Source organism: Microcebus murinus, chromosome 2 (assembly GCF_040939455.1).
Source record: "Microcebus murinus isolate Inina chromosome 2, M.murinus_Inina_mat1.0, whole genome shotgun sequence".
Taxonomy (NCBI): Eukaryota; Metazoa; Chordata; class Mammalia; order Primates; family Cheirogaleidae; genus Microcebus; species Microcebus murinus.
In genome coordinates, this window is record NC_134105.1 from 17,646,099 (window position 1) to 17,672,868 (window position 26,770).

The window sequence follows — 26,770 nt, forward strand, 5'->3', positions numbered from 1 at the left end:
AGAGAAGGGGACAGAGGCCCAACACCACCCAGCCAGTCGGGGCTAGAGGTGGAGTCCCACTTCAGGTCTTCTGACTCCTGTGCCCTCCCTCATCAGCCTGGGCTCCTGTGTCTCCTCCGTTACCCCAGCAATCCTTCAGTGGGTGACACCACCCGTTTCTGACCCCTCATGGAGCAAAGACCAAGGAACTGACTGGGGGAGGCCCTCAATGGGGCGTGGACTCATGGAGAGTCAAGTTCAGGAAGAACTTGGACTGGAGCAAAGGCTGGGAGCTGGCTAAGATTGGGGTTGGGGATGCTGAAGGTGGAGGGGACCAATCTTGGGGACAGTTGGGGGCACCTCACCAAACTCCTCCACCCACACCCCTTAGCTCCTCACTCATCTCATCCGTTGACTTTCTCATCTGCTGGTCTGTAGACTCCCCACACTCAGACACCCAGCTGGGCTGACCAATGACAGGAGCTCAGGGTTCAAATCCCCACCCTGCCACTTCTTAGCTGGGTCACCTTAGGAAGAGTCCATCACCTCTCTGAACTTCACTTTTCTCAGACAAAAAACCAGATAAACCTCTGCCGCGGAGGTTGCTGAAGGATTCAGAGAGACAGAGGCTGTAACAGCTCCTGGCCAGCAGCGAGGTGTGGTGCCTCCCAGTTATTAGTGCCAGCAATTGAAAAGACTGGTTTGGAAGGAGTTAAGTGGAGACCCTGCCTCCCAGCTGGGAGCGAATCAGGGCTGGCAGGGGAGGAGCCAAGCTGCTGCTAGGAAAGAGATCTCCACTGGCCAGATGCTGCCTGGAGAGGGAGCGGGAGGAGGTGACAGCAGGGCTCAGGGGACTTGGGGCAGGGGCTTAGGGAAGGCGACCTGGCCTCAGTGACAGCTCCAAGCCAGAGGGTACAGGGCAGCTGCTGGGTTCCGGGAGAGGAGAGGCTGCGCTGCCTGAGCTGGGAGCAGAGTGGAAGAGGACAGGACCCCGAGCCCTCCTGGTCGCCTAGGCGGGGAACACCAGCTGCCCCTAGGGTCTGACCTCAGCTAACCCTGAGGGCCCACATGGGGCGCAGGGTCTAATTTTAGCTCCAGCCACAGGGCTCCAGCCCAGGAGTGCCTGCCAGTGGGCACAGGGGTGGCCAGGCAAGGGGAGGAGTGGAAGACCAGCTCTGCTTCCTTCCAGCCTGCCCCCTGGCCACGCTGTCCCCGTGGGAGCCCTGACTAGTCCCCCATGGCCTGGCAGACAGCCCTCTTCTCAGCTGAGGGCAAGGTCAGGGGGTGCGGCCAGGAGGGCAGAGGGACGTGGCCTTGCAGTCTGGACAGGGGTTGCATCAGCCTGAGTGGTGCACAGGGGCAGGGGGCCCTGCCGGGAGGGCAAAGGCTAGCTAGGTTGTCCAAAGGCCGAGGAAGCAGAGTCCTAGGCAGGAAGGCAAGTCCAGAAAGCTGGGTCCTACCTGGCCTCCTCGTGCCTGGCCGGTGGCTTGCTGTTTGACCTGAGGCAGGCAGCCTGCTCCTGATAGGCCTCAGTCTTCCCATCTGTATAATGAGAGCACTGGACTAGAAGGCTGGTTGTGGCTCCAGTCCCCGCCCTCAGGGCTCTGCTCTTCCTGCTTGCTGGCAGAGGCCTCCCAGCTTCCCTCAACCCTGGCTGTGGGTGGCCACATGCAATTGTGGAGAAAGAAGTCCCTCTGGCTGGCACTGTCAGCCTCCTGGCTGCTCCTCGTCCTTCTGGGGGGCTTCCCCCTTCTCCGCCCAGCAGTGCCCCCCAGACCTCGGCCAGGAGGCCCCCAAAGATGGCCCCGCTGGCTGGACGCAGAGCTCCTGCAGAGCTTCTCCCTGCCTGGGGAGCTCCCAGAAGATGCCCCTCCACCTCCTCAAGCCTCTCATGGTAGCAGCTGCGACTGGGGGACCTGCTTTGACACCTCGAAGTGCAGGGGTGATGGCCTCAAGGTATTCGTGCCCCAAGTGGCAGCAGGACCGATCTCTGAGACTGGTCGCAAGATCCTGGCTTCCCTGGAGGTCTCCCGCTACCACACATTCAGCCCTGCCGAGGCCTGCCTCCGCCTCTTCCTCAGCCTGGACTCCCCGGCCGGAGAGTGTAGCCCGGTGCCGACGACATGGAATGGGGGCAGGAACCACCTGGTCCTCAGTCTCCACTCGGCCCCCTGCCCCAGGACCTTCCAGCTGGGACAGGCTATGGTGGCTGAAGCCAGCCCCACAGTGGACTCCTTCCGGCCTGGCTTCGACGTGGCCCTCCCTCTTCTCCCTGAAGCCCACCCATGGCGAGGTGGGGCTCCTGGCCAGCTGCGGCAGCACAGCCCCCAGCCCGGGGTAGCCCTGCTAGCCCTGGAGGAAGAGAGGGGTGGGTGGCGCACAGCAGGCACCAACTCCTCTGCCTGCCCCTGGGATGGGCACTGTGAGCAAGACCCTGGACCTGAGCAGTAAGTGAACCTTTCCTCTTGGGGGCTGGATGGGAGGGGGCTGTGACAGAAGTGAACCCACAGACCAGGGTAGAGGGCAGGATTGAGATGGGAGAACCAGCTAGTCCTGGCAAACTTAGGCTTTAGCTGCAGCAGGAGGGAGTCAGGTTAGACAACAGAAAGCACTTCCATCAAGATGGCGATTGGCCATAAGGGGTGTCAAAGGGATGTTTTGGAGTTCTCCTTTGAGGACCTTTAAAAACATGAAACACAACTCACTCCTATTTATTCCCATATTCCAATCGTTTCTCATATTCCAATCCTCCTACCCTAATATTTTATGGAACATATACGTGTATAGTGTTTACTCTGTGCCAAGCACTTTTATAAATAATGATTATAATAAAATACTACTAAAAGCTATCATTTTTTTTTTTTTTTTTTGAGACAGAGTCTCACTTTGTTGCCCAGGCTAGAGTGAGTGCCGTGGCGTCAGCCTAGCTCACAGCAACCTCAAACTCCTGGGCTCAAGGGATCCTCCTGCCTCAGCCTCCCAAGTAGCTGGGACTACAGGCATTCGCCACCATGCCCGGCTAATTTTTTTTTTTGTATATATTAGTTGGCCAATTAATTTCTTTCTATTTATAGTAGAGATGGGGTCTCACTCTTGCTCAGGCTGGTTTCGAACTCCTGACCTCGAGCAATCCGCCCGCCTCGGCCTCCCAGAGAGCTAGGATTACAGGCGTGAGCCACCGCGCCCGGCCTAAAAGCTATCATTTAAGTGTTTGTGTACCAGACACTAAAGCTCAGAGAGGTTAAATAATTTACCTGAGGTCACCCAGCCAGCCAGAGCCAGTATTTTAATCCAGAATAGCCTTTAGTTTGAGTGTTCTGAGTTTCAAGCAAGAGTTTATGATCAACCCCATCAAATACCTCAGAGGGGCCCTGGAGGTTAGTAACTGGTCACAGGTGGAAGCTGCTCTTGTGCCTAATTTTGGGGATTAGCCTCTCAAGGAAACAGCCTTTGGTTACAGCAAATATGATGCAGGTCAGCTCTAAAGAAGAACTTCCCTCCAGTGAGAGGGCTTGATTATATATAAGGGGCTGGGGACTGTGGGACCTGGTCAGCATGAGCAGAGACATCTGTCCACCTGGGCTAGCTGGGGCGACACACCTCATGAGATGAAGCACTCAGCCCCAAGCACCCTGGCCCCTCTGCACCCCCAGGAGGCCAGCAGTCTCCAAAGCCTAGCTGTGCTGGCAAGAATGGAAGTCCTCCTGAGCTTGTCCCCGGCCCCTGAAACCGTCACTCTGGTGTCCTTCCTGTGCTCGGTCCCTCGGGCACCTCTCCCTGTTCTCTGCTCAAACAACATCACCTATTCTGAGCTCCACTTCCCTCCCGGGAATTCTCCACGTGGCCAAACTCCATTTTTGCCTCTGCTTGGTGCTCTTGGGGCTTCTCTCAGCCTAAGGGCTCTTGAGGGAATGGAATCCCGCCACCTCCTGAAGGTGCGGGGAGGCCTCCAGGCAGCCCTCACAGCAGGGGGAAGAATGGAGTCGCCTGGGGCAGCCCCAGAGCCCTTCTGCCAGGACACATCCTTAGCTGACATACTCTGGGATCTCCCCCAGGCCCCGCAGGCTCAGAGCTTGGACAGAAGCTCACCTTTGGTGACGCTTTTCTGATTAGGCACTCAGCTATTCTCGCTTGCAGGAAGTTCCTCTTTCAGCTGACTTTAGTTACCGCCAAGCACAGCTGGTATTGGTGAAGCTGCAAGCTTTGCAGTCTGAACTTCTTTGAGAAACTGGAAGTCAGGGAGCTGTACCCAGCTCATAGGTGCTCACTAAGTGTTTACTGCTGGATCCAAAATCAGCCACAGTTTTTTAACCAGCATGGGTCACCCTCTAAGTAGCATTTTTGATAAGTTCATTTTCAAAGTGTGAAGCTTGACAGCCTTTCATTGTCTCCTGAACTTCAAGGAGTTTTGTCTCTGGCCTCAGCCTACCTTCAGGTGACAGGACCACTAATCTCTGGGGTAGCTTAAGTCTCGATTTCTCGGAAGTGCCAGGCAGCTGCCTGGGCCAGACAGACAATATCGGGACAGAGTGAGAGGTAGCCTGAATAAACACGCGCTGGCCAGAGAAAGAGGCCATTCACAGTCCCTGCCACTGTCCCACATTCACTCAGCTAGCCAGAGGGGGGGAGGGGAGGAAGCTAACATTTGGGGTTTGTCTGTCCCAGGCCAGGGTCTGTGCCAGGCACTTCACCTGTCATCGCTTACCCTTTCACATGCCCTGCAGGGGAGTGTTATTGTCCCCATTTCAGAGAACAGGAAACTGAGGCTCAGAGAGGTGGAGTGAGGTAGCCAAGGGCCCTTGGTGACAAGGTTCTGTCTCTGCTTTCTGTGGCCCACCTCTCCTTTGTGATCGGGCGCTGGGAAGCAGTGGAGTCGGGTAAACCCTATCCGTCTGGCTCCAAAGCCCATATTTTTCCACTTTAGTTGAACAGCCTCTTGTTGCTTTGGAATAAATCTCCACCCACTTAAATTGTTATTTATTTATTTTCATGAATAGGTAATTCATTGGCATAGTACAAAATTCCAAAGGTACAAAAGGGTATACAGTAAAAAGTCTCCCTCCCACCCCTGTCTCCGGCCACCCAGTTTTCCTGCCTGGAGCCAAACACCATTTCCAGTGTCTTGTATGTCTTTTCTGAGAAACTCCATGTGTGCACAAGCAATGTATATATAGATTCTCCACTATTTTTTACAATAGAAATCCAGCGCATGTTTTAAAGTCCCCCAGCCTGTAACCATTGGGGACAGGCGGTGCAGTGCTTAGAGCCCATGATACTTTTAGGAGCCCATGAAGATATTTTCAATTCTTTGAAAATCAGAGGGAAAAAAAAAATGAACTTTTAAGGTAGAAGAAAATGTTTTAATATAGAATATTATTTGTTTTTATACCAACACAGTTATCAAATATAATTTTTAATTTTTTTATGGTGGGAGGAGCTGCAAAGGCCAAAGTGCCGAGGGCACGTGCAAGTCACAGTGCAGCCCTGGGCAGAGCCACACTGACCACCCTTGGCCACTGAGGCCCTGAGTGTACGGCAGATACGTTACATGGTCACAGAATCCCAAGACTTCATCTGGTGGTCAACACAGCCCCCCCTGCCTTCCCACAGTCTCTGCTTATTTACTTCCACTGACGGGGAACTCACCACCTCCCAAAGCTACCCACTGTCTCCACTCTCAGCCAGCTCCATTACTAGAATTTGTGCTGAAATTGGACCTCGCAGACACTGGGTCCATTGGTCCCGGATCTATCCTCTAGTGCCACACTCAGCATCATGCACTTAGCACCCGCTGGGTGCCTGTTCTCCACCAGGTGCTCTGCTAGGCCCTGGGGATACTGAGAAGAGGGAGGCACAGCCCATCCTCAAGTTGCTCAGTCTGGTAGGAGAGACAGACAAGTCGATGTTTGACGCACATTGTTAAACAGAGAGAGGCTGCACAAGGTGCCTGCCAACTTCTCTGTGTAAGAGCTGTGTGATCTCTTTGGGCCTCAGTTTCCTCATCTGTAAAATGGAATAATAACAGCACATACCTCCCATCTCATAGAGTTGCTGTGAGAATAAAGTGAGTTAATGCACTGAAAGCACTTAGAATAGTGTCTGGGGCAAAGTATACGCTCAAGAAAAGACAGCTTGGATTTTACTACTACAGCCCATGAGGGAGAGTGAGCAGAGAGAACCAGCTCTGGAGAGAGGGAGATTTCCCAGAGGAGGTGGTGTTTCAGCTTAGACATTAAGACAGAGTAGGAGGGATTCCCCAGACTGGTGAGGCAGGGAGGGGCACTTCAGGGTAAGGGACAGGGACAAAGATATGGAAAGGCACCCAGGAAGGAGCAATGGAGGTTTAGGGCTCAGGGGTGCAGTTTATTCAGCAGGGTTCTTTGTCTCTCTTTGGGCTCCTGGAAACCTTAACCTAGAGGTTTTCAGTTTGTTAGAGCTTTATTGGGGTCTGTACCTGGTTGGCTGGTGCTGTGGCTTTTAATGAGGTGGAGGATGTCCCGATGTCTAACCTGTGGCTTCTTCCAGGGAGCCTGGTGGACAGCTGAGCATCGAATGGAGGAGAAGGAAGGCTGGGGTCCCCGGGAGACCTCTAAGCAGCAGCTCTAGGGTGGCTCAGGGTTAGGAGTTGACACATCTCAGTTCTTGTCCCAGTTCTACCCCAACCCTTTCTGTGACCCTGAGCCAGTCCTTGGATCTCTCTGGGACTCAGTCTCCCCATTTGTTCAATGGGAGTTGACCCAGAGGCTGCCTAAGTACTCCCAGACCTGCTTCCTGGAGGTTCAGGCTCAGAACCAGACAGGCTGTAGTTCAGGGAGGCCCTGGGACCCTCTGGGTCCCACTCTGAGCAGGCCTATGAGCCCAGGGTCCCGGTCTTCCCTCTACTTCGGCACCCAGCACTGGGTCACAGGCAATGGGTCCCTGGGTGGGCAATCCCAGCCAGGTGGCTCTGAGGAGACTCTTGCCCCTCCCCACAGGCACACACAGCCTGAGTGTGGCCCTGGGGTGGGGGAGGAGGGGGGAGGAACAGAGGAGGCCTGTCCTCTGGGCGAGGGGGCCTCTGGGCAACAACTTCCTGTGTGGTTCCAGGCTGGGGGCCCAGCCCACCTCACACAGAGAAGCCTTTCATGGGCCTGGCTCTCGGCATGCAGGGAGGGCTGGGCATGGAAGCCACTCAGGTAAGGGGTGCCCGAGAGTGCATGTGGCAGGGTGGGGGGAGGGCAAACATGTGCCCGTCTATGTCAGACAGGGCCTGGGAACATCAGGTCCCACTGCCTCCCATTTTGCAGATGAGGAAACTGAGGCCCAGAGAAGGCAAGGGAGGTGTCTAAGGCCACCAAGGGCAGAGGCAGAGCTAGGGCCTAGGGCGCCTGCCTGCTAGCCTAACCGTAGATGCCGGCGGGTGTGAGGCTTGCGTTTGTGTCAGTGTGCGTCTGTGTAGGTGCGTCAGTGGGTCTGCACATTGTGTATTTGGGAGTATGGCTGTGGGGTGCTGGGGGCCAAGGAGGGAACCAGGCAGGGTGAGGGCCAGCTGTCCAGGCTTATGTGAGCAGGAGCCTCCTCATGTACCTCTCAGGACGCACCCAGGGGAAATGCTGCCCAACGCCACCTTCTGCCTCATTTCTGGCCAACGTGTCGATGCCTCCTCGCGCTTCCTCCAAGCCCTGCAGGTACGCCAGCCAGAGCATCCCTGTCCTCTGCCCTCCACACCCCTGAGCTGGCAGGGCGGGGCAGTGAGCTGCCCACTTCTTTGCTCTGGACTCACTATCCCTCTGCAGAATCATACCCTGCCCCTCCCCCAAAAAATCCCCAGTTTTCCTCTCCTCTTTGCCCCTTGACCCCAATAGCAGCTGCTGACTTGGAACTGGGAGGGGTGAGTATGTGCAGCATGGGGGTGGGCTCCCACTGATCTCCTTGCCCCCCAGGCTGGCTGCATCCCTGTGCTTCTCAGCCCCCGCTGGGAGCTGCCCTTCTCTGAGGTCATCGACTGGACCAAGGCAGCCATCGTAGCTGACAAGAGGGTCCCACTTCAGGTAGCTTGGGGCCCTACCCAGGGGCGGGCCTCGGTCCTCATTCCTACCCCCATCCATGCATATTGGTGAATTTGTGCTGCACGGAGCCTCCCCTCTGAGTCTCCCATAGGAACAGATGGAGGTAGAGATTCCTAAGGGCTCTTGGAAAAGTCCTGATCCTCTTCCAACCTCAGTTTCTCTATCTCTACAATGGGCTGTTAGACCAGACAATCCCCATGGGCCTGGCTCTAATGGTCCATAACTGCTTAAATAGCCAATTTAAGAGGAGTCTACAAAAAAATTCAACATCACAGTGCCTCTATGGGGCTTGGGGTAGGAAAGCAAAATATACAGTGACTTCCATCTGATGACACTCATTTTGCCCAGCTCTGAACAATGCATGTCTGAGCCTGCCTTGAATCCCCCGAGAGAGAAGTGAGAATGGTATAGGTAGGGGTTAATAATAGCTACCTTCTTCTCCAAATGCTTCCAAAGAAAAGAAAAAAGAAGAAAAAGAAAAAAAATTAATAACTAAAAAAATTTTTTTTTAAATTAAAAAAATATATATAGGCCGGGTGCGGTGGCTCACACCTGTAATCCTAGCTCTCTGGGAGGCCGAGGCGGGCGGATCGTTTGAGCTCAAGAGTTCGAAACCAGCCTGAGCAAGAGCGAGACCCCATCTCTACTATAAATAGAAAGAAATTAATTGGCCAACTAATATAAAAAAAATTAGCCAGGCATGGTGGCGCATGCCTGTAGTCCCAGCTACTTGGGAGGCTGAGGCAGGAGGATTGCTTGAGCCCAGGAGATTGAGGTTGCTGTTAGCGAGGCTGACGCCACGGCACTCACTCTAGCCTGGGCAACAAAGTGAGACTCTGTCTCAAAAAAAGAAAAAAAGAAAAGAAAAGAAAAGAGAAAAGAAAAAGAAAAAAAAACATATATATAATAGCTACCATTTATTTAAAAGGCCTCTACAATGTACCAATACGAGTGATCTAATTTAATCCTCACAGCCCTCCTAGGAGGGAGGTACTAATATTATCTCTATTTTACAGATGAGGAACCAGACCCAGAGAGGTTAAGTGGTATGACCAGAGTCACACAGTCACTAAGTGACATTTAAACCCAGCTGTATGTGAACCCTGAACTCTTGGCTGCTATGTTACCTGGGACCTGGCCAAGGGTGGCTGCTGCCCACCAGCCTGGAGACCTGTGGGGAGGGGGCTTCTGGTTCTCAGGTCTCCAACCCCAGGTTTCCTCCTCCCAGGGTCAGCCAGGGCCTGACACACTCCCATACCTTCTCCTTTCTCCCTCTGTGCTCCAGGTCCTGGCTGCTCTCCAGGAGATGCCCCCTGCACGGGTCCTTGCCCTGCGTCAGCAGACCCAGTTTCTGTGGGACGCCTACTTCTCCTCGGTGGAGAAGGTCATCCACACCACGCTGGAGGTGAGGGGGACCCCACCCCCTCTCCATACTCCTCTCACCTGGGGACACCTCCTCTGCCCCAGTATTTGGGGATCCTTCCCTTGAACATGTTTCTGGAATGAATCTGAGACTTGGCTATGAAATTTTGGACAAGTGTCTTCTCCAATCTCGGCCTCAGTTTCCCTATCCATAGAGGGGACAGCTGTGGCAAATAGATTTCAAAGTACATGCCAACTCTAATTGAGTGGCGATGGCTGCCTGGGGCACTGTGTTGGGAGAGATTCTGAGTGTGGAAAGAACGTCATGACCTGTTGGTGACGTCTGCCATGAATGAGGAAGGAAAGGGAGGCAGCAAGCCTGCCACAATCTGCTGCCTCTGGAACACCACCATGGAGTGACCCCAGGGGCCTGGTGACATAGCTGCGGCCCTTCCCAGAACCTGGAGGGGGAGGTGTGGCCATGGCCACACTGGCCACTCCCTCTGCACAGCGCTCTGTTATTTCACAGATTATTCAGGACCGGATCTTTGGCACATCTGCTCACCCCTCGCTGCTGTGGAACAGCCCCCCAGGGGCACTCCTGGCCCTGCCTACTTTTTCCACGATCCCCCAGAACTTCCCCTTCTACCACCTGCAACGGGGTATGCCCTGGGGATGGGATGACTTAAAGTCCCCTCAACTCTGCCCTGGCCTCATCCATAGAGCCCCACCAAGACCTTCCACATCTCTCCTGGCTTCTGGGGTCCCCTACTCAGGCCATTCTCCATGGGTTCTGTCCCCTTCCACCCTAATAGCCTGTGTCTCATTCCCCCAGGCTCCCGGCCTGAGGGCAGATTCAGCGCCCTGATCTGGGTGGGGGCCCCCGGCCAGCCCCCCCTGAAGCTCATCCAGGCGGTGGCAGGCTCCCAACACTGTGCCCAGGTCTGCCCCTTTGCTGGCTGGAGTCCTGGGATCCAGGGTGGGGACGAGGAACAGGGCAGGGCCTTTGAAACATCTAGACCCCAAGGATGACCATCCATTTTGGGGGGAGGCACCAGAGGATTCCCAATTGCTCTTGCTGCCTTCCTCTTTAAGTCCCAAGATTCTTGTTCCTTTCCCCCATGGACACTGATGATGCCACCTGAAAAGTAGGTGGCTCTTCGGGAGGGGGAGAGCAGGAAACATTCATTCATTTACTCCGGGGCCATTTTCTGAGCACCAGGCCCTGGGCTCAATGCTGAGCAGGGAAAAAGCAGTAAAGGATTCTGCCTTGGGATTCAGATTCGGTTAGCATTTCCCACACACAGACTGTGAGATCTCACTTCCAGAGAACCAGACAGACTCTCGAGAGTACTTGCAGAGGAAGGAAGCAGTTAGCGCAGCCAGGGTGCAGACTAACTGATCCGCACACAGGCCATTTGAGCTGGACTGGGATGGAAGAGCTGGAGGAAAAGTGAAAACCTTAGAGAGAGGATGGGGATGGGGCGTGGAGCTAGGGCTCAGAATGGGAACCACTGCACCCAACTCTATTCAGTTCTAGCGCCCCAGGTAGCTACCTTCTTGTCACCAGAATTCCTGCCTTCCAGAAGCCCAGAGGCAAGGACAAGGCAGCAATGAAAGGACCTTGGATCCAACTAAGCCCTCCCATGTGCATGCATACAGCTGCTTTCTCATACTTCGTCCACCCCCTTGAACCCCACACTCTGGACTTCAGGAGCACCCACCACCCCTTTCCTCCTAGATCTTGGTTCTCTGGAGCAGTGAGCAGCCACTCCCATCCAGGTGGCCGGAGACAGCAGTGCCCTTGACAGTCATGGACGGGCACAGGAAGGTGAGGGACGGGGAGGAGCATGGAAGCAGTGGGCTCATGCTGGGAACTGGGGAGGCCACACTGTACTGGAGCACCTGAAGAAATCACACAGCAGGTTTCAGCTGTAAGACTAATAGAAATAATTCTCTTCCCTCCTGGCCCTTGTAAATTGTGCTTCCAGAGCATTTGGGGTTTATGTGTTGGGGGGAAGACAGAGGAGTGCGTTGCTCTCTCAGATAAGGGACAGGAGAGAAACTTAGGATCTTGAGAAAGTATAGACAGAGGGCAGGAAGGGTGGCTTCTGAGAACCTGGGTTGGTGTGAACCACCTTGCTGTGTGATTCTGGGCAAGTCCCTTCATCTCTCTAGATCTGTCTCTTTCAAATCAGGGATTTTTTTTTTTCCTTTTTTTTTAAGACAGAGTCTCAGTCTGTCGTCCAGGCTAGAGTGCAGTGGCATCATCATAGCTTACTGCAACTTCAAACTCCTGGGCTCACGCTATCCTCCTGCCTCAGCCTCCCAAGTAGCTCGGACTACACGTATGCGCCACCAACACCCAGCTAATTTGGCTAATGTTTGTATTTTTGTAGAGATGGGGTCTTGCTCTTGTTCAGGCTGGTCTTGAACTCCTGAGCTCAAGTGATCTCCGGGCCACCCCCCCCCCACTGCCACCGGGCCCAGAGTGCTAGGATTACAGATGTGAGCCACAGCACCCAGCCCAAATGAGGGATTTTTGACAACCCTCCCAGGGTTGATGGAGCATCTAATATGACAATAGAGGAATCCTGAGATGTCAAAACTGGAAGGTCCTCTAGAGACAAACTGCCCCATTTTACCAAAGGGGAAATTAAAATCCAGAGAGGTCAAATAAATTGCCCAGGTCTCAGAGCAAGTTCCAGGAAGGCTTGCTGTGTTTGTGGCACTGGCTTCTATGGCAAGCCTAAGGGCTCCTACTTATTGAGTATTCGTAGGGGCAGGGAGTGTCCCATGGCTGAGTCGCCCTCACCCCCTTCCACTGCAGGTCAGCGATCGTTTCTTCCCGTACCGCGCCATCAACACTGACGCCATCCTCAGCCTCGATGCCCGCAGCAGCCTCTCCACAATGGAGGTGAGAACTGGGCCCAAGAGGAGCCCAGTGTGGGTGAGGACAGAGCCAGAGGGCCGGGGCAGCCCCTCACTTTCCCAGAGCTGTGGGATCAGAGGTCATGAGGCCCAGCCTCTTGCTTTTGAAACCACTCCAGCAAGCCAAGCAGCCTCCTCTTTAAGGATCTAATGGAGGCTTTCCACACACTCTTTTTGAGAACACTGTTTTCATGGCTCCTAGCTGAGAAAGTTCCCCCAAGCACACCCTGGGAACATCCATGCTTCACTTGTGGCCAATCCCAAGTAATGGCTCCTCTCTCCTAAGTCCTGCCCCGACCCCCCAGCCACGCTGGCCCTGCCCCCACATCTTTGGATATTCCTAGTGGTCAGGAAGTCCTTCCTTACAGCTCACTTAAATCCCTCTCCAGGTGAACTTTGCCTTTGTGGTGTGGCAGAGCTTCCCGGAGCGGATGGTGGGCTTTCTGACGTGGAGCCACTTCTGGGACGAGGCCCTGGGTGGCTGGGGCTACACTGCTGAGAGGGCCAACGAATTCTCCATGGTTCTCACCACAGCCGCCTTCTACCATAGGTACAGATGCCCACCCTGGCACATGGATCATAGGGCAAGAGACCCCCTCCCTGGACCAGGAGCAGGGTAGCCTAGAGCCCAGAGATCCAGGTTTAAGGCCCAGATCTGCCACTTCCCAGTTATGTGATCCTGGGCAAGTCTCCTCACTTCTCTTGAGTTTCAGTTTCCTCATCTGTAAAATGGGATGTATTCACTTCACGGGAATGGTGTGATCATCCATGAAGTCCCTGGCACACAGATATTCAACAAATGGCAGTTAGTGTTATTTTAAGTAGAGCCATGCAGTGGGTAAGGACAGTGTTTGGGTTTGGTGGTGATGTTGTAACAAGAAAATGGGCTTGAAGCCTTATAAATGTAGGTGTGGTGGGTTGGGAACCATTCCAGGCCTTCCAGAAGCTGCCTAAAACCCCCAGTCTTGAGGCAGGGACTGAATTCTAGAGGATCTCTTCAGAGGGGTTCCTTAAACATGTTTAAATCAAATGTGTTACCTGGAAACTCTTATAGATTACCTGGGAGGTCTGCAGGGAATTCTCAGTAAAGAATAACCCTGATGGCTGCAGGGTGCACCCAGGTTGTCCCATAGGGGCCATGTGAAGCCAGGCTCACCCGAAGCATCAGCCTGGTTAATCCACAGCCTTCCTGAAGCTGGTCTTTGGGCTGCCATGAGTGATGGCCTTAGAACCACCTGATCCCACTACCTACATCTGGCTCTAAGTTCAGAGCTCAGAGCCTGGGCGTGGGGCCCCCAAGGAGCTGTGAAGGAGAGGACAGGGAGTACGCCATTGGCTGCAGATAACCCATGGGAGACAAAGCAATGGAGAGCTGTTCATACTGGGGATGGGAGCTCTCTGAGGCAGCCAGGGCTCAGAGGGGACCAGGGCTTTCCCAAGAGGCCTGGAGATTGGGATCAAAGGGAGAGGTGCGATCAGGAGAGAGAATGGGGGCCTAGCGATGAATTCAGCTGCAGCCTCTCTCTGTCCTCCCACCCCCCTTGCCCAGGTATTACCACACTCTCTTCACCCACTCCCTACCCAAGGCTTTGAGGACCCTGGCAGATGAGGCACCCACCTGTGTGGACGTCCTGATGAACTTCCTAGTAGCGGCAGTCACCAAGCTGCCCCCTATCAAGGTGCCCTGTGGCAAGCAGCAGCAGGAGGCTGCTCCACTGGTGAGGGGCCCAGGAGGATGGGTTGGCACTGGCTTGGGGAGGAAGGGAGGAAGGCTTCCCTCTCATTGTCTAACCCAAATCCTTCTTGCTGGAGGGGGGGGTTTTGGGTTCGGAAGGACAGTGAAGTCCATCAGTGCATTTCTTCTTAGGCACCTGGAGGCCGGAGATCCGGGCCAAAGCACCAACCCCCAGTCCCGGACTGCATCAACCAGATGGCGGCAGCATTTGGCCACATGCCCCTGGTGTCCTCTCGCCTGCGTCTGGACCCGGTGCTGTTCAAGGACCCGGTGTCGGTGCAGCGCAAGAAGTACCGCAGTCTGGAAAAGCCCTAGGAGGGACCCGCGAGATCCCAGCCGGGCTCCCAGGAGGCGCGGCACCTGCCTGCGGGCTTAGCCCCTCCTTGGGACATTAGGAAACCAATCATGGAAGTCAGCCGGCAAAGACGTCACAGCCCTATTGGCCAATCACAGCCACGGCACCATGAGGGGCGGGGCCTCGTCCTCCTGCCCCGTAGCTCCAGGCACAGCCCCGGTGCCCGCGCTCGCCCCCTGTTGCCAGGCCTCGCCTCGGTGGCCCCCCTTGCCCGGAAGGCTGTTCTTTGCTTCTCTACCCAGCTAACTTCTTTACTCACTCTGTTGCCCAGGCTAGAGTGCTGTGGTGTTAGCCTGGCTCACAGCAACCTCAAACTCCTGGGCCCAAGCGATCCTCCTGCCTCAGCCTCCCTAGTAGCTGGGACTACAGGCATGCGCCACCATGCCCGGCTAATTTTTTCTATATATTTTTAGTTGGCCAATTAATTTCCTTCTACTTTTAGTAGAGATGGGGTCTCGCTCTTGCTCAGGCTGGTTTCGAACTCCTGACCTCGAGGGATCCTCCCGCCTTGGCCTCCCAGAGTGCTGGGATTACAGGCGTGAGCCACCGCGCCCTACCTACCCATCTAACTTCTGCTTGTCTTTCAGATCCTCGTCGCCCGACCCTCACCCGGTCCCCGATGGGTTCGGTCTCTGTCGTTTTGCGGCCCCGCACTGTCTTGCAGTGTGCACACCGTCTGGCCCCAGGACGGGTCCCTGAGCCCCAGAGGGCGAGTCGTGTCCTCTTCTCCCTGGCCTGGCAGGTGCGCCGCAAACATGACGAATAGATGAAAGAGACACTAACTGCCAGCCTGGCTCCATGCCGGCGGTGGCGGAGCGTGGCCAGCGTGTGCCTAGAGACGAAACTCCGCCCTCCGCGCCCCGGGGCTCCTAGTCGGAGGAAGGCAGCTTAGCCCCCTACGTTGTCAGCCTCAGTCCTCGCGCCCCAGCCAAGGAGCGAAGGGGTGCAGGGAGGCGACGACAGGGAGAACAAGGGGGATGGGAACGCAGGGGTCCGCGCCGGCTCAGGAGCGGCCGTCCGCGCCGCCTCGCCGACCCGGACCACTAGAGGTCAGCGCTGCACCGCTCTCCCCCTCGAAAAGGAACAGTTCCAAACGCCCCTGGTCCGAGGGCGGGCAGGGGCACAAGGGTTAGAGGTTTAGAGGTACGTGCAGCTCGAGGGCACGCACCGGGGAGAGGAATCTGAAGGACAGCCCCACCCCTGTGGCCTGCACACTTGGAACTCAGAAAGAAGGGGCCATTTCTAGGTGGGCTGTGCGCGAGCGGGGGCTGTCCCAGGCGCCCTATAGGTAGGAATGGAGTGGGGGAGGGGACGCTAAGTTCTCCCGGGTTCGTCCACCTGGAACTGGAATTATCACTTCCGAAATAAAGCGCGGTGTCCTTGCCCCCTCACGCTCAGACTATAAATACCCTTACAGCAGCTGCGCGAGGGGAGGTGGCACTCAGGGCTTGCCTGGGGGGTAGGTACAGCCCAGGATCAAGGTGTCGGGTGTTTTCCTGCTTTGATGGCCTCGCAGCTCTGGAAATTCCCGTGACTAGCTCGCTGGCAGGAACATGCTGTCCCCCAAGGCCTGTCCAAGGCCTCACACTCCCATCCTCCAGCTGGAAATCTGGCCCCTGAAAACTCAGGTCCTCCCTGGAGCCAGTCACAGCAGGGTGTGTGTGGTGGGCTCTCCCTTGGGAGGCATGGGGCTGTTAGATGCTGGAGGGGGGGGGGGCGCTGGGAATTAAAGGGAGGGGCTTGGCAGACTGGCCCAGAGTTCAGAGCAGTGGCAGGTGGGTGAAGGAGCACACAGCTGCAGCCTAGGCAGCCTTCCCAGGGCTGGGAGGGCTCTGGGTGCCAGGCCCAGCCACAGCCAATTGCAGCTGCAACACCCAGGATACTGAACTGCCTTGACATGGCCTTGCCGGTGGGGAGGGCACTGCTGGACCCAGGGGGCTCATACTATACCCATGCAGCCAGGAGCAGGTCCCCAGCCCCTGCTGTATGGGGGTCTAAGGCAGAAATCCCAAACCTGTCTCACATTGGCTGTGTGACTTCAGGCAAATGGCACAGCCTCTCTGATTCTCAGTTTTCTCATCTACAAAAATGGAGGCTAGCAATGACTGTCTCTTGAGAGGGGTATAAGGACTTGGCACACAGCAAAGCCCAGGATCTACATTTCTGGGGCCTGTCATGGCTGGGGCACAGGGATATGATTCCCCTGAGAGTGTGGTGGAATTAAGCACAGCCCACAGCAACCCCACCTCCTTCCAGGCCAATCAATGCTGATGACTTTCCACAGACCTCGAGGAGCTGAAAGACCCACTGACCTGGCCACAGGCAATCTTGGATGACAGTGCTGGAAAGGCACAGAGGTCAGTTCACAGATGGAAAGAGAGAGGCTCTTTTGGGAAGGAGAAGGAAGCAGCCAACCCCTCCTCCTCCCACCATGATCCAAGGCAGAGTCTAGACAATCTCCGTGCTGCCCTGGGGAGGCTGGGAGGCCCACCTGGCTCCTCAGCAAGTACCTTGTTTCCAGGATAGTAAAAGCAACCACTCTTCAACAGCCACCAGGTCCCGGGCAGACTTTGGCTGCCTGGACCCAGTGAGGTAGGTGTTACCCCTCTCAGTCTACAGATGACAGTAAGAGGCAGAGAGGCCACCTTGCCAAAAGACACTTGCTTATAATGGCAGGGACAGACCATGCCACACAGGGCTCCCTGACAACTGGGCATGTTGTCTTGGTGAGTCAAGATGGGTCTCCCCTCTTGCATCTTGTAAACACAAGTCACCCCCTAAGTCAGGAATCTTCACACACAAGCCGCAGGAAGCTGGCATCTCCCTCCTAGCTGGCCTCGGGCTGTGTCCAGCTCCTCTTCCTCTTGCATCCGCAGGCTCCCACCAGGTCAGGCCAGAGAGGCGACAGAGCTGGCCCAATCACATCTGACTTCAGGCTCTGCGATCCCTGTGACACTCTCAGAGCAAGAGAGAGCTTTGGGGGCTGGGAGGCTCTTGGGGTGGGGCTCAATCTGAAACCACTGTCCCCTCCCACCGCTGGTGCGGTGTTGGCACAGCTTCCTGCGCTGGGGGAATAAGGAAAGAGGAAAGCAGCTCCGTACCTAGTAAGAAGCCTCCCCCTCCAGGAAAGGGAGCATTTGGCTCACAGCTGAAGTGACTAAGGCCCAGACAGGCCTCGGGTGCCCCAAGCTCCCCACCTCAGGGGGACTCGGTATGAGAGTGTGGGGGGCCCCCACAACTCCCGGCCCCATGGCCTCCTTAAACCATATTGTTATCGGCAGAGGGAGGGGACTCTGTCCCTGAACTGCTGGTTTGGCAGTTCTTTTGTTGTTGTTTTTAAGAGATGGGGTCTTGCTCTGTCACCAGGCTGGAGTGTGGAGAGAAGAGGCGCAATCATAACTCACTGCGGCCAGAACTCCTGGGCTCAAATGATCCTCCTGTCTCAGCCTTCCGAGTAACTGGGATGACAGGTGTCACCACCACGCCCAGCTCAGAGCTTCTTTACACACTCATGAGGCAAAGGCCAGACAGGCTGCAAACAGGAAATGAGGGAGCACTAAGGCCAGCCTTCCTTCTTGCTGTCCCACACTGTGCCACACTGCCTTTGCCACTGCGGGTGGTAGGACAGCATTAGCCCAAACACAGTCCTGCCAGGACCCAGGAGCTGGAGGAGTGGGGCCATGCTAGCTTGATGCCTGCCAAGTCCCTGCCCCAGGGTCGGCTGTAGTCAGACGGGGAGGCCAGGAAGAGCCTATTACTGGAGCAGGGCAGCTGAGGTCAGGAGGGGGACCCTGTTTGTAATGCAGGCAGGGTCAGCAGAGTCCTGGCTGGGCCTGGGGGACACTCAGTCCCGCCTCCTGTAGGTCCTGTCCATGCCCCGGTTGTCCATGTCTCAGTCCGAGGGGCCTTGGCATGCCTGACAGTCCTTCATGTCCTCAGAGTAGTCCTCGATCTGGATGGTCATGGTGTGAAAGTGGAACCTCCCCTGCAGGAGGGTGCTGGCCGTCTTCAGCACGGCCTGGGCGTCTGCATTCTGAGCTGGGGGCCAAGAGGACATATCAGAGGAGCCACCAGAGAACCGTTTACTCTTGGTCCTTCAAACCATCCAGAGCCCAAGTCTCACACCCCACCTCCAGCAGATAGGACCATGAACATCAAGAAGCCCCCAGATTCCACTCCTGTGCCAGGCCCCTCCCACGCCCAGACCCAGGACATCCCTGAAAGAGCTGGCAAAGCACCAGCCTTAAGGCCACTTCTGCCACTTATTAGCTCTAAAAGCCTGGGCAAGTGACTTTCCCGCCCCACGCCAGGCCCAGCCTCAGTGTCTTGGTGGATACATGAGATCGTGATGGTCAAATGAAATGTGTTTAAAGCACTCAGCACAGGGCCCGTTTGACGCATGGGCCCTCAAGCAACTGGGGTCATCTGGAGCCACTGGGATGGCCTCAGCCTCTCTCCCTCACCACCCTGGGTGTCCCACCACTCACCAATGGCGATGTGGACAGACAGCACCGGCTGGGCCACAGTCAGAGCCCAGATATGCAGGCTGTGCAGGGCTTCCACCCCCTCCACCGACAGCAGCAGATCCCGCACGGCTGTGAAGTCCACGCCCTTGGGGGTGCCTGAGGATGGCAGGGACAGGGGCTGAAGGACACAGCCCCTCCCAGTCACGCCCATCACTGCAGGGCTGGCTCCCGCTCCTCAGCATCATCTCAGAGAAGACCACGCTGGCCAACAGGTCCGATGTTGCCCCCCACCTCCCAAACCCCCCTCATGTCACCCGTTGTATTTTCCTCTTCACACTTAACACTCTCTGAAATTATTTGTTAATTTGTTTATTGTTGGTCTCTCCCTCTAAAATGGAAACTCCATGAAACAGAATAGTCTGTTGTTTTTTTTTAGACAGTCTCGCTCTGTTGCCTGGGCTAGAGTGCTGCGGCGTCAGCCTAGCTCACAGCAACCTCAAACTCCTGGGCCCAAGCAATCCTCCTGCCTCAGCCTCCCGAGTAGCTGGGACTACAGGCACATGCCACCATGCCTGGCTAATTTTTTCTATATTTTTAGTTGTCCAATTAATTTCTTTCTATTTTTAGTAGAGACGGGGGTCTCACTCTTGTTCAGGCTGATCTTAACCTCCTGAACTTGAGAGATCCTCCCACCTCACCTAGGCCTCCCAGAGTACTAGGATTACAGGCGTGAGCTACCACGCCTGGCAATAAATATATTTTTTAATGAAGGAAAGAATAGGAGGCTGGGCGCCTCCTTCTCTATTCTTAGAGAAAAAGCTCTGAACTACAGCCAAGCATTCCTGCTAACCACAGGCCAGCACCCAACTCAACCCGACTGACCCTAACCATGCAGAGACCCATGACCCTGGCCCAAGACTCAAGGCCCTGGAGCACAGGAGAGTGGTAATTCAGGGCAGACCATTCTCCACCCCTGACCATTCTCCAACCCCCTCAAAATGCAGCCTTGTCCTCCAGAGGCAGGGGCATGGTTGGGTCCCTGAGATGTTGTAGGAAAGGCCTGAGCTGGAGTGGATTCGGTAGCCATGTCCAATACTTACTGCCCTTTTCTGAACCTCAGTATACCCGCCTGTGCAATGGGAAGCATAATCCTTCCCCTTCTCTCTTCTTGAAAGAAGGGGACTAGAGACTGAGGAAGTGTACAGGGTAGAGCTGGAGCTCCAGGTGCTATAGACACCACCCAGAAGCCACCTGAGTAGGCAGGGAGGACACATCCCAGCAGGGGAGGAGGCACCCTTGGGGCTAGGAGGAAGGAAAGGCAGGGACAGTTCCAGGAACTGCCACACCCGAGGGCCCAAGCTCTATGCCAAGATCAGCCCAGGGCCCCAGGGGATCTGGCCTTTGCCAGGCTCCAGACCATGTCTGTGCTGGGATTCCCCCGAAACACATACCCTATTGGAGGCTGATTAGAGAAACTTTAAAGCCAAGAGCAAAAAGGGAGCCCCAGAGCCCTGGTTACCTTCCATCAGCACCAGGATCACATCTCTCAGGATGGTCAAGGTTGTCCCCAGGACCAGGATGGAGAAGAGGAAGGTGCAGATGGGGTCTATATACTTGTACTCCGGCTACAGGAAGAGGGAAGGCAGACCTGGGTTCACCACCCAACACCTCAGCTTCCCTTCTCCGCTCCCACCCAGCACTGTGTCTCGGAGAGGGGCTCGCTCTGCAGGGTGGGCATGAGCCTCACCATGGCCCTGCCTCCCAGTTTTCTACTCTATTCCACGTCTGGAAGAACAAGCAGGACAGACCACAGTTCAGGATAAGGCACAGTCCCTTCCCCTCCTCCCTGTCCAAGTGGCTGAGATGTGGACACAACTAAAATGATCCTCGGGCCGGGCGCGGTGGCTCACGCCTGTAATCCTAGCTCTCTGGGAGGCCGAGGCGGGCGGATTGCTCGAGGTCGGGAGTTCAAAAACCAGCCTGAGCAAGAGCGAGACCCCGTCTCTACTATAAATAGAAAGAAACTAATTGGCCAACTAATATATATAGAAAAAAAAATTAGCCGGGCATGGTGGCGCATGCCTGTAGCCCCAGCTACTCGGGAGGCTGAGGCAGAAGGATTGCTTGAGCCCAGGAGTCTGAGGTTGCTGTGAGCTAGGCTGACGCCACGGCACTCACTCTAGCCTAGGCAACAAAGTGAGACTCTGTCTCAAAAAAAAAAAAAAACAAAAAAAAAAAAAAATGATCCTCAGACATCATCTGGTCCACCATCCCCATTGTATACATGGGGAAATTGAGGCTCAATTAGAGCAAGCAAGTCACCCAGCATCACACAGCTAGCAAGGAGTAGAGAAAGGCTTCAACCCTGCCTGGCTCTTTCCACTACACCTCACTGACCGTGTGGTGGGCAATGCCTGGGCTTCGGCAGCACACAGTCCTGGGTTTGAATCTAGCTCCACAACTTACTAGCTGTGTGACACTGTGCAAGTCACTGAACCTTTCTGAGCTGCAGAAAACACTATCGCCTGCCTCAAGGTTGTGGTGAGGATCAAAAGTGCTGATACTTGGTAGGTGTTGGATAAATGTTCCTTCCCTCTCCCCACCCTTTTGCCCAGAACTGGGAGGAAGCTAGAACCTGGAAAGGGCCCTGTGCAGGGAAGAGCCCAGATGGTCTGTACTACCCTGCTCCCTGCCTCCCTCTGTCCCCAGTTCTGACCTTGAAGTACAAAATATAGGCTGCCACCAAGACGCCCACGCTCTGCAGAAAGTCTCCAATCACATGGATGAAGGCAGCTCGGACACTGGGGTTCTCCTGCTGCTGGCTGGTGTCATGGCTGTGTGCATGGCCGTGGCTGTGCCCATGGCCAGACTGGTGTAGGATCAACCCCATTCTATGGAAGTGGAGACAAAACCAGGGGCTCACTGAGGTAGCAGACAGAGATCAGCCACTAGGGCTGGCTTCCCTGTGGGGCAAAAATTTCAAGCCCCCAAACTCCAAGGGATACCTTTGGCCATGTGAGGATCCCAGTCCACGTGGCTTTGGTGCAGAGAGCCACAGGAGAAAGTGCCACTGCTATGCTAGGTCTGGGCACAACTATACCACAGTGCCAAATCTGAGCAGGAGGGCATTATGGAGGCCACCTAATTCACCCTATCATGTCACAGATGGGGAAACTGAGGCCACTGAGCAAGGGAGAGAAACACACCACTGCCTCTCACTGAGACCAATTTTAGGCACATCAGCCTGAAACAGACTTGGGTTGTGCCCCTGGGGACACCTGCTCCTGCAACAGCTGGACTCGTCCCTCCCACTTCAGGTATGAAGCCTCCAAGGTTATTCCCTGACATGCATGGGAGAGTGGGTAGAGTTGATGTGGCCCTAGATTTATACCTCATGATGTCCTTGGCCTGGGCATGAGAAAGGACCCAGGTGTTCCAGGTGCCAAAGGTCAAACATTAGGGAAGTTCTGTCCCTGTGGCATATGCCAGACTGTGGCACAGCCTCCTAACCTCACTACAGCAGGCACAGGTGGGCTGTGAGAGGCAGGAGGAGGGGGACTCAGGACACCAGGGCCCCACTCACATGATGTTCACAGCCACAGCGCAGCCCGACGTGATCAGCATGGTGCCCCCCTCGATCTCATAGTCCCCGGAGATCAGCCGCTCTGCAGCCAGGTACACCAGTAACCCGGTCACGACCCAGATGGACAGCACAGAGAGCAGGGCTCCCAGGATCTCTGAGGAAGAACCCAACACCAACCTTGGCATGGGCCCCAAGGCTGGGGAGGCTGCCCTCCCCTCAGGATCCCTTCCCCCCGCAAGCAAAGGCAGGGTCTGGGCCCGATGGGGCTCTGCTGGTGGCATGGCTGGCCTGGTTGAGCCTCATCCATCACTCACGTGTCTGGGCATGTTAGAGCTAGAAGGAACCGAAGAAGTTATCTGGGTTCACCCATTTCGTTTTACATGTAAAGAAACTGACTTATTAAAACATATACCTTTTCTCCCACATGGAGGAAAGTGACAGTGCAGCCCAGAGGTGAACTGAGGACAGGTTAAAGCCTGCATCTTCCGGCAGGCTTTGCTGACCTTTCCCCTGACCCAGAGCCGATCCATGGAGCTATGTGCAGCGTTAGTGCCGCTATCATTTGTTCTTGAAGTTTAGCCACTGCATTTCTCAGGGAGGGGAACTCTGCTTCCCTGGAGACAGGGGTCTGCTCCTGGATGAGTGGGAGTAGCGCCCCCCCCCCCCAGACTGGGAGTTCCCAGAGGACAGAGGCCAAGGTTGACATACCCTCCCGGCCTCACTCAGGGAGCCACCCATTACAGCCACTTAAGAACCCCTGCTCTGGCCGGGCGTGGTGGCTCACGCCTGTAATCCTAGCACTTTGGTAGGCCAAGGCGGGCGGATTGTTCTGTTCAAGGTCAGGAGTTCGAAACCAGCCTGAGCGAGACCCCGTCTCTACCAAAAATAGAAATAAATTAATTGACCAACTAAAAATATATATACAAAAAATTAGCCGGGCATGGTGGCGCATGCCTGTAGTCCCAGCTACTCGGGAGACTGAGGCAGTAGGATCGCTGAGCCCCGGAGATTGAGGTTGCTGTGAGCCAGGCTGACGCCACGGCACTCACTCTAGCCTGGGCAACAAAGTGAGACTGTGTCTCAAAAAACAAAACAAAACAAAACAAAAAAGAACCCCTGCTCTGACCCACCCTCTCTCTCAACCCCATCTCCAGTCCAACCAGGATCCTCACCAGCTCGCTGCCAGCCGAAGTTCATGGTCTTGGTGGCTGGCCGGGAGGACATCCAGAGGGAGAAGAGGCTGATGAGCATGCTGGCAAAGTCAGTGAGCAGGTGGGCTGCATCGGTCATGATGGCCAAGCTGTGTGCCAGGTACCCACCTGCAGGGGCAGGGCCAGGAGGGTGGAGGGTCCTTGTCAGCTCCCCAAACAGCCAAGCCCCCCGACTGTGTGTGCAGCAGGGAGACAACAGGCTCTTGGAGAAGACACACTGGGTTAGAGATCTCTACACCCATTAGCAGTACAACCATGAGCAAGTGCCTTTTTCTCTCTGAGCCTCAACTTCCACTCTCTGTGAAATGGGCCAACAACATCTACTAGGAGGGTAAATGTGAAAACCAAGTTCAAATAGGGACCAGAAAACATAGTAGGTACTCAGTAAATGCTCTTTCCTTCTAGGAATTCAGGCCTTCCCTTAACTACTAGTTTTGTGTGATCTTTGGCAAGTTACTTAACCTAAACATGCCTCAGTTTCATCAAATGTAAAATAAGAAGACTAGCCGGGCGTGGTGGCTCACACCTGTAATCCTAGTTCTCTGGGAGGCAAAGGCGGGGCGGATTGCTCAAGGTCAGGAGTTTGAAACCAGCCTGAGCAAGAGCAAAACCGTCTCTACTATAAATACAAAAAAATTAATTGGCCAACTAATATATATAGAAAAAATTTAGCCGGGCATGGTGGTGCATGCCTATAGTCCCAGCTACTCGGGAGGCTGAGGCAGGAGGATCACTTGAGCCCAGGAGTTTGAGGTTGCTGTGAGCTAGGATGACACCATGGCACTCACTCTAGGTTGGGCAACAAATCGAGACTCTGTCTCAAAATAAATAAATAAGAAGACTAGCAGCACCCATAACAAAGGTTGTTAGAATTGCATGAGATAATATGTGTATATAAAGGGCTTAGCAAGTGAGAGTTCAATATATAGGGCTATGAGTGCTAATATTACTGGGAACATCCAGTCTACCCATGTGCCAAATGAGGTTGGCACAAAAGTCCTTACCAATGACTTCTCCGATCATGAACAGCAGGCAGACGGCGGAGGCCACATAGAGCTGGCGCCGGGCCCGCTCCTTCTTGGGGTCACCCTGACTGCCAGGACCCTTTTGGGCATGGCAGTAATGGTTGCTCTGGGCAGCCAGTTCAATGGCCTGCAAGTCCAGGCCACGTCCAGGCACAGGGATCCAGCCAGCCCCATCCTGCCACACAGTTCCCATGTATGACCTGGCCAGAGAGGAAGGGAGCAGGAACACAACTCTGAGATGGGGGCAAGGAGGACTGACTCCAGTCTCATCTCCCCCTGAGGCCTTGGTGTCCAATGTGTCCAATGGGAAGAACAACTAAGGACACTCTAAGCTCAACAGTCCCTGGGGAGCGACCAGGTGAGAAGGCTGTGTTCACAAGCCTGTGCTCCCTCCTCCCCCATCCCTTCCAAGGCCATGAGGAGGCGAAGAGCTTGGGAACTGGCCGAGGAGTGGGCTGTCTAGTCCAGCAGAGAAGGAACAGAGCTCAAGCTCCAGAGAAGAGCGGCGCCTCACTCCAGTGCACTTGGGGACACAGGGCCTCCCCAGGGGAGGGCTGCCCAGGGGCAAAGTGCTGGGCAGGGCGGAACTTCAGGTATTGGACTCCTCCCCCCTCCCCAGGTGAGCAGGGTTCAGAATCTGAGATCAACCCTAGGGAGGGACGATCCTGGGACCACGGGGCCACGGTCAATTTCCTCTTTCCCTCACCTCACCCCACCATACTGCGTGGCTCCATTTCAAGCTGCCGCCAAAACCAACCACCGCTAGGATGGCAAACGAAGAGGTGCGTCTGATGCCGCCCAAAAGCCCGCCCCTCCCCACGCGCTCGCCCTACCGGGCTCCGGGTCTGGTGTCCAACAGGTGCTGCTTCTCCGTGCCCTCCATGCGGCCCCGCGCTGGCTGCGGGAAGCTGCGCGCCAGGGCCCGGCCAAGCACCCTGGAAGTTGCGCGCGGGACGCTCCGCCACGTGCACCCGCCTGCCGGGAGGGTCCCGCGCGCCCAGCGCTCCTGAGTCCTGCGTCTCGGCGCCCGCTGCTGCACCCCGCGCCCGCCCGCTTTATCCGGCCCTCGCCACCCCGTGTGAAGCGGCCCGCCGCGCGTCGTGTGCAAAAGCCCGCGGGGCTGGGGGAGGGGGCGGCCGGCTGCAAAGGGCGCCCCCGCGCCGCCCCTGCGCACCCATCCCTGCGCGCACAGGGCCGAGGAGCGGAGCCGCCTGCGACGAAAAGCCCCACAGCCTCCGCCCAGCGCGGCTCGGCGTTGCTGCTTGAGCACCGGGGGACCGCTGTGCCCTCTCTCCCCGCGGAGTGGGCCGCGTCCCCACCGAAAAATTCTGGACTTGGTTTGTGAAAATCCGCTTTGCCGGTCCTGATGGCAGGAATGTGGCTCCTCGCCTCGGGGGAATTGGGGCTGCTGAGACTACTGGCTGGGGTCGTGTCTCCCCCTCAGACTGGACGCCGCCCTGGGCTTGGTCACGTTTTCCCTCTCAGGCTGGAGACTCCCGAGGTGGGCTGTGTTCTTCCCCTCTGGCTGGGGGCTCCTGGGGACGGGCTCTGCTTCACCTGGGGCTGGGGCAGTGTCCCTCTTTAGGACTGGTTGGCACTGACCAACCCGCCCTGGCCAGTGAAGCAACGCCAGTTCCTCTTCTGCGTGCTCTGATTGGAATCTGGAGTGACCAGCTTTATCGCCACCCCTACAAAGCACAGTGTCGTGGGCAGAGCTGACCACTGCCACCATCCCTTCTTCCCTCCCCCGCAGCTGCTCACTTGAGCCCCAGGAACCCCGACAAACAAATGCTGGGGAAATGCAGGCAAAAGAAGCCGTGAGTGGTGGTACCGCTGGGGGAAGCGCCATGGGGGAAACCCGGCGGCTCCTAGAGGCTGGGGCCTGTGGGCCCCCACGCTGGACTCTGACGAGTGCCCTCAGTGGAGAAAGAACCTCCCTTGCTGGTTTCTTGGTGGCCAGAATCACAGCTTGGGTATAGCCCTTCACAGAGACAAGAGTCTTAGGTGCAAACTCTTGCTCACACCACTGGGGACATGAAAGGGCTCTTTCAGTCTCTCTCTCTATGGCAGACATC

General features: G+C 55.7%; 2 protein-coding genes across 2 annotated transcripts; one reads left to right on the forward strand and one right to left on the reverse strand.

Annotated features, from left to right (window-relative positions):
* Positions 1-66: 66 nt before the first annotated feature.
* EXTL1 (exostosin like glycosyltransferase 1) lies at positions 67-15,801 on the forward strand. Its single transcript, XM_012750850.3, has 11 exons — positions 67-2,426; positions 7,553-7,646; positions 7,902-8,009; positions 9,313-9,432; positions 9,919-10,051; positions 10,225-10,331; positions 11,131-11,220; positions 12,220-12,306; positions 12,710-12,870; positions 13,870-14,038; positions 14,188-15,801. Exons 1-11 carry the CDS (start codon positions 1,648-1,650, stop codon positions 14,368-14,370), a joined length of 2,031 nt encoding a protein of 676 aa, XP_012606304.2. The 5' UTR covers positions 67-1,647; the 3' UTR covers positions 14,371-15,801.
* Positions 15,802-17,056: 1,255 nt separating this feature from the next.
* On the reverse strand, positions 17,057-25,832 carry SLC30A2 (solute carrier family 30 member 2). Its single transcript, XM_012750854.3, has 8 exons — positions 25,529-25,832; positions 24,675-24,895; positions 23,632-23,778; positions 22,460-22,613; positions 21,593-21,767; positions 20,396-20,501; positions 18,898-19,032; positions 17,057-18,448 (listed from the first exon to the last, which is right to left on the reverse strand). The coding sequence occupies exons 1-8, from the start codon at positions 25,576-25,578 to the stop codon at positions 18,303-18,305; spliced, it is 1,134 nt and encodes a 377-aa protein (XP_012606308.2). The 5' UTR covers positions 25,579-25,832; the 3' UTR covers positions 17,057-18,302.
* Between the last annotated feature and the right edge of the window lie 938 nt (positions 25,833-26,770).